Source organism: Triturus cristatus, chromosome 3_1 (assembly GCF_964204655.1).
Source record: "Triturus cristatus chromosome 3_1, aTriCri1.1, whole genome shotgun sequence".
Classification (NCBI taxonomy): domain Eukaryota; kingdom Metazoa; phylum Chordata; class Amphibia; order Caudata; family Salamandridae; genus Triturus; species Triturus cristatus.
The window spans coordinates 825,910,076-825,924,239 of record NC_140583.1 but is presented as its reverse complement, the minus strand read 5'-3'; the positions used below and the strand labels follow the sequence as shown (position 1 = coordinate 825,924,239).

The window sequence follows — 14,164 nt, the reverse complement described above, 5'->3', positions numbered from 1 at the left end:
AGCATTTTGATTTCCTCAGGGGAGCCTGGATGCTTCCTGGTTCCAGGATTTTCCAGAAGAGAAGCAAGGACGGCGCTGTGAAAACGTAAGTGGTTTTAAAGAAAATTCTTTTTTCAAACCCCCCTGCCCCACCACCCCCGTTCCCTGCCAGCTGCCACTGCAATTTACATTTACCAATTATACTTTGTTATTGCTCTATACTACAAATTGTAACATTAAAATAACATGTAGCTCAAATGATCAACCTCATTGGAGACTGGCAAAGGGAGAGAAGGTAACTAACGTTTCTGTACCACTATAACAATACCCTCCAATACCGTCCAGTTTGCAAATCGAGGTCTTCAGCGTGGCCACATATTGTAAAATGTAAAGTACTCACAGCTATAATACTTGGGCTTCGCTGCAGTTTGTTATAAGGACTGTATTTAGGTTTCATAGGCTTTCCTGCAACTCTGTCCTTGTGCCTTCTACTGGAAATGTGCTGAAACCAAAAACATCAATTAACTTTGACCGCTTCAAGATTGAGCATGTTTTAAGAAGTTTTTGAAAGATCTTCATCTCATGTTGCAATTTAAATTCATCACTCAATTTTACACACATAACAAGCATATCATTTTAGCTTTTGATGTAAATCACTTCTAAATTAACAAGCTGTGCACTGAATATATAGGTCACTGATTGTATTAAACAGAAATAGCTTGGTGATCTTTTACAAGTCATATTTGAGGTTTAGGTGATATCACTGTACAGATGCACAAGCATGAGATGGGAAAAAGAAGATATAAGAATGTCTGATCTGGGACAGCCTAACTCACAAAAATATGGAATTTCGAAGTTAACACAAAGCACTTTTAAAAGGGTATGCCTGCATAATTGCATTAGTTTGGAACAAAACTCAATGAGAAACGTTTGATAATCTCTTCAGCTTAGTGCTCAGTCGTATGATGATGACCAAACACAATACATCAAAGTGGTCCTACTAATTCTGGTGTTCATGTAAAAAATTATAGGTGCAGAGTCACAGCTTGCCAGTCAGCGGGTGAGCAGAACATCCCCTGGGCAAGCTTCTCCTTACACATGTGACAGCACTTTGGGACATAAGAGATGTGATGTTTATTGGACTGCCTCCTGCCTAGGATTTTATGTGGTGGCCCTAGCAGGGAATGTTGGGGTCTTCAAGGACTGTAAGTCACCCATGAGGCAGACCTGCAGAGAGTATTTTGCCTTTAGTGGGCCAGCCTGTGCAGGTCAATTTAAGCAGAAACATTACATTATTTGTGAATGCCATAACAGCTTCCTAATGGTGCATTATGTCAACAAGTGTTCACAGATGCATCTCCTCTTCTTCTTATGACAGTTATGAATGGACATCAGCAAGGGGATAGTAATGGTCACCTGCAGGAGGGAAGTCCTGAGTCACATGTGATTGATGGTGTAATGTACTGTGTACACGAGCGTGCGACTCACCTTGGAGGACACCGACCAGTTACTGTATCTCTGAAATGGCTGGAGCCTTTTTTGATGTCTAGGACTACAACTCATCCCATGAAATAGGAAACCTTTGTTGTTTTCCAGTGAAAGGTAGATGGGCAACGGATATAAAGTGTATGCTAAAAGTTTTGTAGGTCTCATATAAATGACAAGCTGTAAATCTTCTTTATGACAAGGTGTGTGTGTGTGTGAGTGTGTGCGTGCGTGATTTGTAATATAGATCATAGCAGTCAGGGATTACTTGTTTGCAAAACTATTCTTGTTTTGCTTTATTTTGCAATTAATAAATGCTAACTTTGTACACGTGTGTGCTGATTTGTCCTGTTGTTATTTAGTTGTTTATAGATATGAGGATGTTTGTTTGTGGGTGGGTTGTTTATGGGTGAGTTGGTCTTCTAAACATGTTTTGCCACAGGGAGTGTGTGTCACCTGCCCCAAATAAATAGACATGGACACAAATTATCCCTACATTACTCTTTCAGACTCTTCATAGCACGAAGCGAATGTTAGGCACTAGGGAATACAGCCACTTACACGAGGGGAACACCACCTCATTCTCCTCACCCAGCTCCTGAAAAGGAGGACAATGGAGCAGAGAGAGGGTGGCGATGAAGAAAGTTTTGAATGTCAGGAGAAGATGATGGAAAATACTGATGTTCAATGCTTGAATCTCAAAGAGGAGAATAAAGAGACTAAAGGTATCGCTACAACTCCAAGAAGAACCACTGACAGTCCAAGCTGCCCTAATGAGAGAGGACCTGGTTACTGAGTGACGTGGTTCTTGGAAAGGATCTCAGCCTCAGGTCATTTTTTATGGGAATTTGGGGAAAACTACCAACACATAGAATAGACGAGAAAGTAATGGTATAATCGCTGTGAGGTTTTATGCTTATCCCTCATTCTCCGAGACCTCTCCAAGCTCAGCATTCTTCACAGGGGAGTGAAGAATACTCCTGAAACCACCTCCTGTTGTGTAGCAGAGGTGCTTTTGAATATTTATTGACGACAGATTTTTGTTCTATCTATTTCGATGGACCTTTCTTTACCTTCCTGCAATGGCTGGAGTGTTAACTGAATGTGGGAAGCTGGGTTTTTGTTAAACTACCCCCCCACACACACTTTTTGCCTGGTTTCTGATGCAACTTTGGCTGATGTGTACAGGGTCTCTGCTTAACGAGCTCCCAGCACCAGTGTTCTTTCCCTAAAAACTGTACCACAATTGGCACAACTTCATCAACACCTGTAAGTCCCTAGTAAATGGTACCCCTGGTACCTAGGGCATTGGGACTGAAGAGGGTCCACTAGGGCTGCAACACAAATTGTGCCACACTAGTGACTTCTCACCAAGATCATACACACTGCCATTGCAGTCTGCGTGTCTTGCTGCAGAGAAAACTGAAAAGTTGACATGACACACATCCCTGTGTGCCATGTCCACAGACACTGCATGAGGTATAGGTAAGCCACCGCCCTCCAGGCCTAAAAAGCCCTAAGGTAAGGAGCACTATATCTCATATGTGGAAGTATCTGCATGCACAGATATGCCCATACAATATATTAGTCAATTCTTGGATACTGTAAAGTGCACAGGGAAGCCATAGAGAGTACATGGGCTGGATACTTAAGGATTTCCCAGCTCCATGATGTCTTCACTGTACCCTAAAAAGTTTGGTACCAAACATTTCATCTTAATAAATCCCCATTGATGCCAGTGTTGGATTTGTTAATAAATGAACACAGGACACCCTTTTTGAAGGTCTCCTAAAAACCTACTAAGCACTGGTGTGGTGTAGGACTAGTCTTAGCCAGTCTGCCACCACCAGACATGTTTCTGGCCTCATGGGGTGAGAGCCAGCACTCTCAGAGGCCAGGAACAAAGCCTGCTCTGGGTGGAGGTACTTAACACCTCCTCCTAGCCAGAAGGGCCTGTCAGGGTGGGAAGCTTCAAAGATGATGCCGTCTTTGAAATACAACCCAGGCATCTCTAGATAGTGGAGGATGCCAACCCCCCTTTCCTGCTCCCCTTATGGTGGGAGGATAAGCATGAAAATTAGTTAGATTAGGAGGTGTGCCCATATTCAGCCAGCACCACCCCTAAGGTGGGGCAGGAAATGTGGATACTACTCTTCCAATTCCTCCATCTTGTGATGGTAGGAAATCAACCTATCAAGGCTGGCGTAGTGCCCCTTCCCCCAGAGGGTGTAGGCATTCTAATGGGAGGTAGCCCCTTTGGCTACTACCTGTCACCCCTTTTTAACATCCCTAAATTTGGTATTCAGGTGGCATCCCCAAACCCTGAACTTAGATTCGGTGGACCTAAGAGGAGCAATGGATAAAAAAGAACTGCTGTCCCGAGAAACAAAGACCTTCTGCAGAAAATTGGTGCCAAACCCTGGGGGCTGCTTCCAGGACTCAACAATCGAGGCGTGCTTTCTCGCCCTGCAACTGTGAGGCCTCCAAGAACCCCAGGGCACCTCCAGCCTTCGACCAATTGCAAAGAACCTCCCTTGGAGTAGAGGAGCTACTCCCCTGCAGCCACCGAACCACGAAGTCTGGTTTACCGATCTGCTGCTAACCGGCAACTCCAATGCAGCACCCAAGCCAGAAGAAGTACATCCGCTCTGGAGGGTCAGATCTGTGCCTCTACTAAGTGAGAGGACACCAGGACCTACCTGAGCCATTCCGTGCCGAAACCCGGGGTACCAGACCCCCACACCGAAGACCAATAAGAAAGAGTCCAATCCGGACTCCAACTACCCAGGATGCACACACCCATCGAGGGACTCCGAGACCCTTGAGACCTGCTCCATGAGTGGCCCAGCTGTCCCGGAACCATCCCCGCAACCTGACTGCGAGGACCATCTTGACGCTTGGCTGCCCTTTCTGCTCTGAACCCAGCCCGCACGGCCTGGGTAATGACTAAACAGCTGTGCTCCTGTGGTCCTGAGGCCCTTATGACCTGCACCCATGAGTAGGATCCCCCGGGTTTACCTTTAAGTCCCTCATTATATAAAAATCAATGTTATTTTTACAAATTGGTCTCAGATTCATCTTGAGTGTGTGTAATTTTGTATGAGCAGACATCGTGAGGCTTTGATACATGTGACGTCACAGGCTTTGGCGAGCAGCGAGGCAGTAAGTGAGAAGCAGTGGCCCCTCTGTGAGCTGCCCGCATCTCACTGAGCAACGAGGCGAGCAGGGTGAGGCAAGGTGGTTGTGTTTGCGCAGCGTGGAGGTTCCGGACCCCAGTGTGCAGACCGCAGCCTCCGACAACCCGCCAGGATTGAGAACGGCTTGGAGGACTTGGCGTGTGGAGCGAGTTTGATCGAGGCCGAGACCTCCCCTGTGATGTTTCCTAGCCCTGAAAAGAACGGTGAAAGCAGGCAGCCACGACTCACATGACTTTCTATCTTCAGTTTCAACTGAGCTGTTGGAGATCTCTATGCATCCCGCCCAGGCTGCTTGCCTGTTGTCCCGACCGTAGAAAAAATCCTCTAATTAAAAGCTTGCTCCACGACAAGGAAAGAAAAGAAACAAAAAGAGCGAAGTAGGAGGTTGACTGCCAGACTCTCCCCATTGGTGGAGTTGCGTTGATGCGTTGTTGGGAGTGAGATTTAAAGAGTGGCGTTTCAGACAATAGCTCTCATTTAGTGATTGGAGGTTTCTAGAGGTAGTGTGCAGGGGAGGCTAAGGCTGTGGGCCCCTCAGTGGTGCGGAGGCGGCCAGCTTTAAGCCGGTGCAGCTTGTGCCTCTGGGGGGGTGGCTCTGCTCCCTGAACACATCGCTCATTTCTTTGCCATCGGTTGGAGAAGTGACTCACGGATATGGGAGTTACTGTCCATAAAAATTGGGGTGGTGAGAACGGGGGTATAGTGAAGGATGATGCCGGGGATGGGATTGTGGAATCAGTGAGAACCGATGAAGAAGGTTGTGGAGATCCCTAAGGGAGTGAGTTGATCCTTAAAATACCTCTCCCAGCTCCCCCTTGTAGAGAATTTTCTTTATGTTCTGCTCCCAAATTCGTGAGAACTCTTAATGGGGAGGTCCCCTCCTTTTATTCCAATAGCAAAGCAGCTTAATTCAGGGCCGTGGCCAAGGTATAATAATAATCCCGTCAAACGACTTTTTTTTTTTTTTTACCATCTTTCTAATACCTTGAATTTTTATTTCCTTACTTGATACTGAACTGGGCTTTCTGAATAGACGTTTTATCCTGCTTCTCATATTAGAGATTGAGGCCTTGTGCCTGGAGTCAGGTAGATATATTAATTGGGTGTATCTGGATTCCATTGCTTCACTTCCGGTAACATTTAGTCCTAGGATTGTCATAATGTTAATGCTGGCTAATGTGGAGCATTTACGGGGAAAAGGTATTGATGTTTTTCCGTTTGAAGTAACTATAGATCCTAAGCCTGATAGTCTTAGATTGGGCACCAAGGAGACCACTCAAAATTGATGTAGTAGCAGGGGGGTTCCAAACCTGAAGGATATCACAACAATCTCAATTGGTAGAGATAGGGGGAGTAGGGTTCTAAACCTTGTGGGATATCAGGAGTAGCGGGCCAGGGAATCTGGGAAGGGAGATGAGTTAGACCCATGGAGTTGGGTAACAGGCACATTGAATGATTCAAAAAAATATAAAACTTCCAATGTTGCAGAAGACCACAACCATATGTACAATGGAACCTCCCCCATGGTGTGCGCAGAACGATTTTGTTATAAAGGTTGAATCTGCTTCAGTTACGAATTATCACTGGATTTTGGGAGGGATTACCCAGGGAGGAGAGACTTTGTGATCTTTGTGGGAATTTTGTTCAAGATTTAAATCATGTGATTTTTATTTGTCCTCTCCTTCATTCATTGCAGCGCCAATTACTAAGACTACTTTTTTCAAAGTGCAGCATAATTACGGTAGCGGAGGCTCAGAAATGTCTCTTTCCCCCACCACCAGAAATAGTATATGAAACTTTTTACATTTTTTAAACAATTTTTAAACATTTTTTAGATATGTTTGAATGTCGCAATTCCATAGTATCTGTATTTAGTTTTGAATTTGTGGGATATGGCACTTTAGGTCTCAAATATTTTGCACAGTATAAATATCGTATTAATATTGCTTTGTAAAGTTGGAGGCACACAATAGAAGTACTGTATTAATGTTGTACTGTAAAACGTTTTACACCACTTATTTGTTGTATTTATTAAGCTTGTATAGTATTGCATTATAATGTTTAACTGATTTGATTGTGCATTTGCACTTGCACAAATAGAAGTACTGTATTAGTGTTCTACTGTAAAACAACTTGCACCACTTATTTGTTGCGTTTATTCAGCTTGTACAATATTACATTATAATGTCTAATTGATTTAATTGCGCATTTGCACTTTTTCTGTCCTTGGGACCTTTTTTATCTACAGTAGAGTATGGTTATACGCCGATTGGTTTCCTCCTGTATTTTACCATTTTATATATTTTATACTGCATGAATCACTTTTAAAAAAATCTTTCTTGTATTTTAGGTGGACCTCTGAGTTCAAAATCATAAGAAACATTTAACTTTCTGACTTTTTTGTGTTTTTCATTTATTGCCTCTGTGAGTACAAACAATGCTTAGCACTACCCTCTGATAAGCCTAACTGCTCGCTCACACTACCACAAAAAGAGCATTAGTATTATCTACTTTTGATTCTGTATACCAGTAAGGGACCCACTGGACTCTCTGCACATGTACTTCGTTTTAGTACACTATATAGAGAGCCAGCCTCCTACACAGAAGAATAGAGAAACCTGAAGAGAGGGAAAAGACAGTTTGGTCTACTATCTAACTGATTGATCATTTTCTGCTCACCACTTCACCTTTGTGAATTAACAAAAAAGCTCCAAACACTAGCCCTCAATTGTGTTAACTATCAATTTGTGCTCAATTTATAATAGAAACTATGGGCCTGATTCCCAAAGAAAGTCGTTGTTAGAAATGGGGGGTCTCTAACTGGCAGAGGTATACACCTCAATCCCCCTGTGGGGCTGTCTAGAGTGAATGCACACCCCCAGCTCCTGTCCCTCCAAAACCAGACAGTGAATACACAAACAGGCAGAGGCACACAGAATGGTTAAACAAGAAAATGCTCACTTTCTAAAAGTGAAATTTTCAAATACACAATTTAAAAACCATCTTAACTAAAAGATTTGTCGGTAAATTCTGAGTTCAGAGAACCTAAACTCTATTTCGCCATCTTGTCCCCATGGAGAGTTACACTTGTAAGATGCTACAGTGCAGCTTCCATGCTATCCTATGGGACAGACAGCCTTTCAATAGTGAAAAACTAAATTGGCAGTATTTCACTATCAGGACATGTAAAAAAAACACCAGCACGTGTCCTACCTTTCACATACACTGCACCCTGCGCATGGGGGTTCCTTGGGCCGGCCTGAGGGGGTGCCTTACATGTAAGAACATGGAAGGTTGGGGCCGGGCAAGTGAGTGCACTTGCCAGGTAAACATGGCAGTTACAAACTGCGCTTGCAGACACTCAGATTTACGGGGGTACTCATGTGGGTGGCAGAATCAGTGCTGCAAGCCCACTAGTAGCATTTGATTTACAGGCCCTGGCACATTCAGTGTACTTTACTAGGGACTTACCAGTAAACCAAAAATGCCGATTATGGATAACTAGTTTATACAGGGAGCTCTGCACTTTGACCCTGATCAGCAGTGGCAAAGTGCCCAAAGCATCTAAGCCAGCAAAAACGAAATAAATCATACAATCAGAAAATGCAGGCAGTAGAGGCAAAAAGTCAGGTGAAACCACTCCAAGGATGTCAAGTCTAATAGTCGTAAATCTACACTTGCAACTTTACACCTACGTTAAATTGTAGTTCCCACAAATCTTTATGGAACTCTGTGCCTTGTGTAGTGTCCATACTAATTCCTAGAAAGATCACATGACAATTCCATCGGGATCCTCTTCCTGGTTTGACCATTTACCCCAGAAGAGGATCCCCTGTGTAATGCAAAATATTTTCTGCACGGAAAATATTTTTCTTTGTGGAGAAAGCCCTTCCCCTATACACCAGGAAATATGGGGGTGATCTATACCCCTTTTCATCCTAGACAGGGATTTACCAGCACATGGCTGGAGTAAAAATAAAATCCTTTCCGGGGTGGGAAAGGAAATGAGAAGAATTTGTGTATATGTTAGTGGGCATTCACAAAATAACCACACCTTGGAACACTCATTTTTCTACCCACTGAGTGGGATTTGTAGGTGTGGAGAGCTATACAGTCATTGAGAGATGTCTGCCACAATTGCAGATGTAAATGTGCTTATGTCTATCACGAAATCCTCTATGAATTCCTGGCAAGCATAAAACTTGTACACACAGATGCACACTGATGTTTATGGTCAAATTTACCTATGTGAATAAGGAACAAGGTGTGCAAATAATAGCAGAAATGTTTGCATTTGTTTTTAGTATGGTCTAAAAGAGGCCTTATGTGTAGGTGAGGCATGCATGATATTATATTCACATGTTGTGCTTCCCAGGAGTGTAGCGGTGCTTTATTTGGCACAGCTTCTATGGAACTATAAAATGTAAAACAAGAATGCAACCACAGGACACATCATTTATATATATAGTCCCGATCAATAATCTGCACTCTCATCAGTGCCCAGGAAGATGCAGAATGGCTTCCGATTGCTGAAAGGAAGCCCTTTCCAAGCTGACCAGATCGATTTCAAAGAATGCAAGAGCTTGTTTTCAAGTTTGCGCAACCTGAGACCAAACCAGCTTTTAATATTCAAAGATGAACACCTGATTAAAAAAGAAAATGCCATTTCACATCCATCTGCACTATCTTACCTGCTTTAGCTGAATTTCTGAATTGACATGGACATCACAGATTTCACAATGAAACGTCTTGTTTTGCAAACCCGAGCCCTTGCTGCCATTCTGAAGCTTCAACCTGGATCCAGACCTTGGATACGATTTAATGGGACCGGCACCGTTTCGAGCTTCGACCATGGTCTTGTGTTTGGAGCCTATTTAAAAACAATTGAAACAAACATTACAGATACCTCCAGAAATTTCACTCGTAATAGTTTATACATTCATTTCATAATACTTACTTTAGCTACTGCATTGGTAACAGTACACGTTAGTTATTTGCATGATTTGCTATGTCTTTTAAGTTACTAGCAACCAAGCCCACGTTTAACAAAATAATTTGCAAGAAATGTATTTCAGGAATGGGTTCTGTATTTCAAGAAAAATAATGGCCGAAAGTCCCGGTGTATCAAGTGCATCTGACGCTCAAACAAGGGCATACAATCCTTTTTAACTTCTTGTGCATCAGGCAATGTTTGGTTTCAAAGGGGGGGACACATGTTCTATTCAGCAATAAGGCATATGCCTTCGAAAACTATTAGTTGGTCCAGTGATTGAAGGAAGCCCTCACTTGCCAGAGGATTTTCCGCATTCGATGAGGAAATCCCCAGTTATCTCCCATTACAAAACATGAGCCATGGAAATGCACACATCACCCACCGCCCTTGAAGAGAGAAGACTGAAATACACACAGTGGTTGGTCTCGATTTGTACCCCTATTAAAAAGGGAACAAGAGAATTCTGCAAAGCCGCATTGGAACCTGAAGTTTGCCATTAGACACTACAGCCCATAAAAAGGGGCCAGAGTTCCTGCAAAAAAAGCCATTATAAAGCAAACAATGGCTCTTTAATCGAGATGTGACATAGATATAACCAGACAAAGACCTAGTGATCCAACGACCAGACAAGACACCAATGAACAATTCTATCCTGAATCTAGTTATGACCAGAAAATGCACCAGTGACCTAACAGAATGTTAAAACTTTATAAATTAAATCGCTTCATGGATGTTTGAACAGCTTACTATCGGCTCACTCTCCAATGTTTCAAATTCTGGACTACCCCTAACTCACAGTGTGGCACACTAGCAGGGGCGGCTCCTTCATAATGGCGGAGGAGCGTCGCCCCACTCGTCAGAGTCAGTCACAGAAAAATAAAATTACAATGAAACAATATCATTTAATTTTTCCTTGACTGATTCTGACATGCGTGCAGGGCAGGGCCAGGCCGGGCCATGACAGGCAGGTGGTGGTATTTAGAAGTGCACATGTACGTATGGCTGGCCGTCCTAGCCCGGCCAAACATACCATGTGCACTTCTATTTCTCCAACCCAGCCTGGTTTAGAGCCTGGTTTGGGAATTGCCGCAGGCTTACAGGCAGTGTTTGAGTGGCAGAGCAGGCCGTTCAGACCAATCCTGGTGCTGCTGTCCGAGAGCAGCTCCAGGATTGGCTGATCGGCCTCTGTCTTCCGAGGCTCCGGCGGCCATCGGCATTGAACATTTTTTATTTTTCCTTCTCTACCGCCCGCCTGCAACTCTGTCCCTCACGCCCCCAACGTTGCGTTGTGGGGGCCGCCATTGCACACTAGAAAAGTTCACACACTAGTATGGAACTTAACCAGTAAAAATATTTTAAGTAACGTACTCCAGTCCCTACTGCGACTCACGTACCACGGAGTATGAACAGCAACTATTTATCATGTGCTGATGTAGATCAAGTACAGTTTGAGTGATCCTAATAAACAACACAACTACGGGTAAGAGATAACATCTACATGCATTGTCAGGTTCAATTTCGCTCTTTCAGTACCCTCCTGAATATGTGGTGTAGCTATTAATAGACCATTACAGCCTGTCCTCCCCACCCACTGACTTAGCTACATGTTGGATATTGCTGGGAGCAGGAGGTTCACTGAATTCTTCCACCTCATGATAGATAGATGCTATGTTCAAGTTATAGCTGTGTAGTTATTCAGTTTCCGTAGTAGCACCAGATGGGGACTGGGCCACGAGAATACCAGGGAAGAACATATGTGATAAATTGTGCCCAGGTTTTTCTAAACTTTTCATTGGTGGTGGGAAGGGTCATTCCCCAGCAACCTCCTGCGAATGATTGGGCTCACTCGCAGAGCTCAGTGCATTTGATGGCTGACAAGTGGAAATTTTCCTAGGCTGTTTCGTATTCCCAATACACCCGCCCTGGCGCAGCTGCACCAGTAAAGCCACTTTGCCTGCCTTTCTCTGCCAGTCTGGCAGATACGTTTCGGTACTATTTTTCAATCTGACTTGCTCGTGGTGGATAAAGACTTGTTTACATGTGCAAAGAACCATTGTCCAATCCAAGAGATTATTTACATTAAGAAACCATCAGGGCTGGAGACGAAGACATGCTGGATATTCTGTCCAATTCCAGACCCTCCAATGTGCCAATGCCACTGGAGCAGCATGCAGGATCACGCTTAAAAGAAAAGTCATTCAGCCAATGTTCGGATGAAACTGGTAAATGCAGGAACCTGCAATTCATTGTTTCTGTGTGAACTCTGTAAAGTAATACTCAGACTTTGATCATTAAATATTTAAGAATGCATCCGGTTTGCATAGAGGCAGTTGCAAGTGGTGAAGCACACTCATCTAGAGGACCACACTCCTTTCCAGAAAACTGATTAAAAGAGAACCATGCTCATCCTTTGTACCTTAGAGATGTCATGACTCTATCTAGAGCTCCCACAAATACATTTTAGTTTGTGTCTTGTGTTCTTACTTGCGAGTGCAAACTCTACCTCATCAACAAGCCAGAGCCAACTAAGTCCTGGGGCATTTCATATAACTATATTATAACAATAATCAGGGGTTGCAATCTTGTAGTTTTACTCTATACTCTGACTTAGACAAAGGTTATATTTCATGAGCCAAAATCTTTATAATAATTATAATATGGATCCTCAAAGATCAGGCCTTATTGTGCTGTGCGACATAAAACTGTGACCCCACTATTGTATGGATGTATGTATTTGGTGTTCACATAGCAAATACCAAGCCGAAAGGTAGCAGAACACTGTACAAGCTCAAAGGTAGAGAAGGGGTGGTTAGGTGTAAAGGACACAAGATATGGAAAAAATAAATGGTATGGTCAATGTATTACCCACAACGTATTTGGAGTATGTACTGCAAGACAGTGATAAAGTTTGCTGCAAACTTTCAATACGAATGTCTGTCCGTCCGTCCGTCCGTCCGTCCGTCCGTCCATCTATCTATCTATCTATCTATCTATCTATCTATCTATCTATCTATCTATCTATCTATCTATCTATCTATCTATCTATCTATCTATCTATCTATCTATCTATCTATCTATCTATCTATCTATCTATCTTTCTCTCTCTCTCATTACATACAGCTAAGGACAATTGTAAAATGTGATTGGAGAGGTACCTGATTTCCGGAGCAGAAATGTACTGTTACTGCAGCGTGATGTGGCGCTCCTTAGTGTGACTTCAACTCTTTTCTAAATTGGAGCAGGGTTGGGGTCGTATTGATGGATGTGGGATATTGTTACAGACACTGGGTACAAAGATGGAGAAGACCTGTTGCCTGGTTTATGTAATCTTTCACTTCTTTGCCCCCCAGTGTTAAGGTGTCCTGGCTATATGTTTAAGAAGAGGTACTAGAGATGTTGAGTTTGTCAGACAGCATAGAAGGGGTGCTGGTTGTGGAAGCTTTGTAAACGGTGAAGATAGTTTTACAGAAAGCAAGAGGAGCCAGTTTAGACCCATCGGAGTGGGGGTTGAGTGAGAATTTTCTTCAAGCCATGGAAGATCAGACATGTCGCAGCTATGGGATGCCCATAAGGGGGTCAGTATCTACCCATAAGGGGGCCAGTATCTAGTCTGGGAGGCTATGAAGCAAGTATATGCTACAAACAGTTGGAAGAGCATAAAGGCTTAAAAGGTACATATTTATCCAGTGCACCATTTCTGTCTCAGAGGCCACTGATAGTATGAGGCTGGATTTCGATGGCTGACATTTGTAGATCTGTATGTGGCATAACGTCCTCTAAGCCTTTCCCACTGGAAGGCTGTTGCTGTTTCTTGAAGCCTGCTGCTGTTTCTTGAAGCCTGGTGCTGTTTCTTGAAGCCTGCTTATAGTAGCACCCTTGACCTGCCCGAATGAAGGGCACACTAGGATCATTTCCACTGGTTGCCTGAAATGTGCACTAGAGATTGAGGAGTGCTGCCGGCAATGCATGTTCCATAGTAGAACATTGTTGTGGGCTTACTCTTTTGGCATGTGCAAATGAAGGCATAATAGGCCCTCATGAATGATGTAGGGCCCTAACTGGAATTAATTGAGGTTGCATCAACCACCACCCGTTTCCACCCAGAAGGGATGGTGGAATGTGAACTTATCAAACAGCAACCCATACTGCTGCTCTATGTCAGTGGACCAAATCATGTCTGTTTTTGGAGGTAACTCAGCTTATCTACAATATAAGAAACTGGATTGTTGGTTGACCGGGTTGTGAACCCTGGTCAAGCAGCAACCACAATTCTTCTCAGGGTGAAGTCACACGCAAACCCTAAATTAACCTGTGGCAGACCCTCTGGTAGCTTGGTACGAAGCATTCAGGCTTAACTCAGGCAATGTATTAAGTATTTGTGCAATACTTCAAACAGTAACACAGTGAAAGCACAGCACAAAAGGATCCCACACCAGTTCAGAAAGATAGAGCACAATGGAATAAATAATACAAGACCAAAATCACAAAATTCCAATCAGTTGAACTCGAG

At 43.4% G+C, this 14,164-nt stretch overlaps 1 protein-coding gene across 3 annotated transcripts in view; it reads right to left on the bottom strand.

Moving 5' to 3' along the window:
• The window catches only part of ZNF385B (zinc finger protein 385B), a 1,050,548-nt gene that overhangs the window by 63,477 nt on the left and 972,907 nt on the right, over window positions 1–14,164 (bottom strand). For all 3 annotated transcript variants that reach the window (XM_085645198.1, XM_085645197.1, XM_085645199.1), the window contains 2 exons: window positions 9,353–9,531; window positions 380–481 (listed from right to left, as the gene is read on the bottom strand). In XM_085645198.1, coding sequence (XP_085501324.1) covers window positions 380–481; window positions 9,353–9,531 — 281 coding nt within the window. The remainder of the gene's footprint in view (window positions 1–379; window positions 482–9,352; window positions 9,532–14,164) is intronic.